Here is a 2302-nt window from a genome sequence, read left to right on the forward strand (position 1 = left end):
GCACTAAGAAAAAACTGTCTGCCCTCCTCTACAAGGAGATATCAGCAGAAAACAGGCTATGGGCAGTCGTGCTGTGCTAGGAATTAGCTTCTTCATAACTGAAAGAGAAGGGAGGGAAGGCATCATACTAAACCTCTACTGAGCCTCGGGTGCCCCAAACTAACAGGCATATTGCATTTTACATGAATGGATTCATTATCACTATCATGACCAAAAAGCAGTTACAAGGCATCCTCTTGTGGCACTAGTACAGAATAAAGAAATAATGGCCCCTACCCTAGAGCAGCTTGCTGAAATCTCTTCTAAGGTCTGCCAGTTCTAAAGCGGTGCTGATCACAAAACAACAACACTGAGCTTGACACAAGAAAACAAAAGAAAACAGGCTACCCAAGTAACTACTATATAACCACCTAAAATAGAATTACAAAATGAATAGGGACACAGAAGAAGGAAGAATATAAATAGTTTCCTGATTAGAGCCAGTGTGGCATGGCTGTAGAGCACTAAGAAACAACTAAAGCTGACAAACCAGTCTGGCATGGACCAAAAGGGAGAGTTGTTCTTTCTCAATTTAGCTTTATACTGGTGGTGCATCTAAGAGGTAGCATCACATCAGCAATAGCTCATAACAAAAAATAATCATGGGATGAACTTGACGTATGCTCAGGATCAGAAAAACCAACAATCTTGCCCATTAGCAGTTTAGCCACAAGTATACATAGATCATATCACATACATATACTTAGTCTAAGCCATTTATACCAAGCTAACAGAAAATAGCAATTCCAAACATTTTGCTAGCACATAACTTTGCAAAAAAAATTAGTGAATAAAAATACCATGCAATTTTACATTTTGGTGCTTGTTTTCAAGCTGCTACCAAAATTTAGAAAATCACTTCCCTTTATAACAAAGGGCTTTCAGAATCTAAGTATCAAATGAAATACTTCTAGCATTTAAAGAGTTTATTAGACACATACAATTACATTCAAAGAAGTTATGAGTGAGCTACAAAATGGAAAATTAGGAACTCACATTGATAAAACCTCAAACACATCTCAGAATAAATTCAAGCTTTTTAGCTTAACATCTATATCTTTATCAATTTTTTAAATGCAGAAGGACCCATTAAACACTTACGTAATAAAATTCAATGTTCTATGCTAAATGAAGAGAATTTTATAGTCCACAGCATGATTATAGTTACATATCACCTTTCTTCCACAATGCTTACATTACTTCACAAGTATAATAATTATTAAGCTATTAATACAAAGCAGAACACTTCTTCAAATTAAGGTACCTTTTGCTGTACGTAGCAAAGACTGCCTTCCTGCACCAAGTAAAGAAGTGACTCTTGAAATACTGGGTGGAATTTCTTTATCCAACATAGGACCGATGCGCTGGCAGATTTGCAACAGATGATCAGGAGCCACATGCTTATTGGACAATACCTAGTTGGAGAGCAAGTTTTAATAACAACACTGTTTACAATAATGTCAAAAAAATTAAATACTTAGGGATAAATCTGAGAAAACATGGCATACACACTGAAAACTATAAAACATGCTAACAAATTTCAAAAGACTTAAAAATAATAGTAAGCTGATCTATAGATTCAAACCCATGCCAATTAAACCTCCAGCAGGAATTTTTGTAGAAATTGATCATTTTATTCTAAAATTTATATGCAAATGACCTAGAAAAGCCAAAGTAGCTTTCAAAAAGAATAAAGTTGCAAGGCTAACAATATCTGATTTCAAGAACTGTTACGAAACTATAGTTCACTTGGTAAGTGGGCTGCAAAAAAATTAAATAAAGCCACTGTAATCAAAACAGCATGGTATTGGTATAAAGACAAAGAAATCAACGAAACAAAGTATCCCTAAGCAGACCTACACATACACAAGACAACTGATTTTTGACAAAAGTGAAAAGGCAGTTTAGTGAAGAAAAGATAATCTGTTCAACAAACGGTTCTAGACTAACTGGATATCCACTTGCCAAATATAAAAAATAAATAAACTTTGATCCATACCTCCCACTATAAATAAAAATTATCTCAAGATGAATCTCACATAACCTGAAACCATAAAACTCCTTAAACACTGGAGAAAATCTTTATAACCTGGGGTTAGGGAAAAATTTCTAGTATGAATCCAAAAGCACAATCCACAAAAGAACTGATAAACTGGACTTCATCAAAACTAAGAACTTCTGTTTTTCAAAAGGCACTGTTAGGAGAATTAAAAGACAGTTTCAGACTGAGAGAAAATATTTGCAAAACATGTATCTGATGAAG

General features: G+C 34.5%; 1 protein-coding gene across 1 annotated transcript in view; it reads right to left on the bottom strand.

Annotated features, from left to right (window-relative positions):
* LOC105806894 (bromodomain and WD repeat-containing protein 1-like) overlaps positions 1-2302 on the bottom strand; it is a 10281-nt gene continuing 7979 nt past the window's right edge. Inside the window, exon 5 of the mRNA XM_012640114.1 lies at positions 1-1454. Within this exon, the coding sequence (XP_012495568.1) occupies positions 1290-1454 (165 nt within the window). The 3' untranslated portion in view covers positions 1-1289. The remainder of the gene's footprint in view (positions 1455-2302) is intronic.

This window comes from Propithecus coquereli, unplaced genomic scaffold (assembly GCF_000956105.1).
Source record: "Propithecus coquereli isolate 6110/MARCELLA unplaced genomic scaffold, Pcoq_1.0 Scaffold148, whole genome shotgun sequence".
In the NCBI taxonomy this organism is placed as follows: domain Eukaryota; kingdom Metazoa; phylum Chordata; class Mammalia; order Primates; family Indriidae; genus Propithecus; species Propithecus coquereli.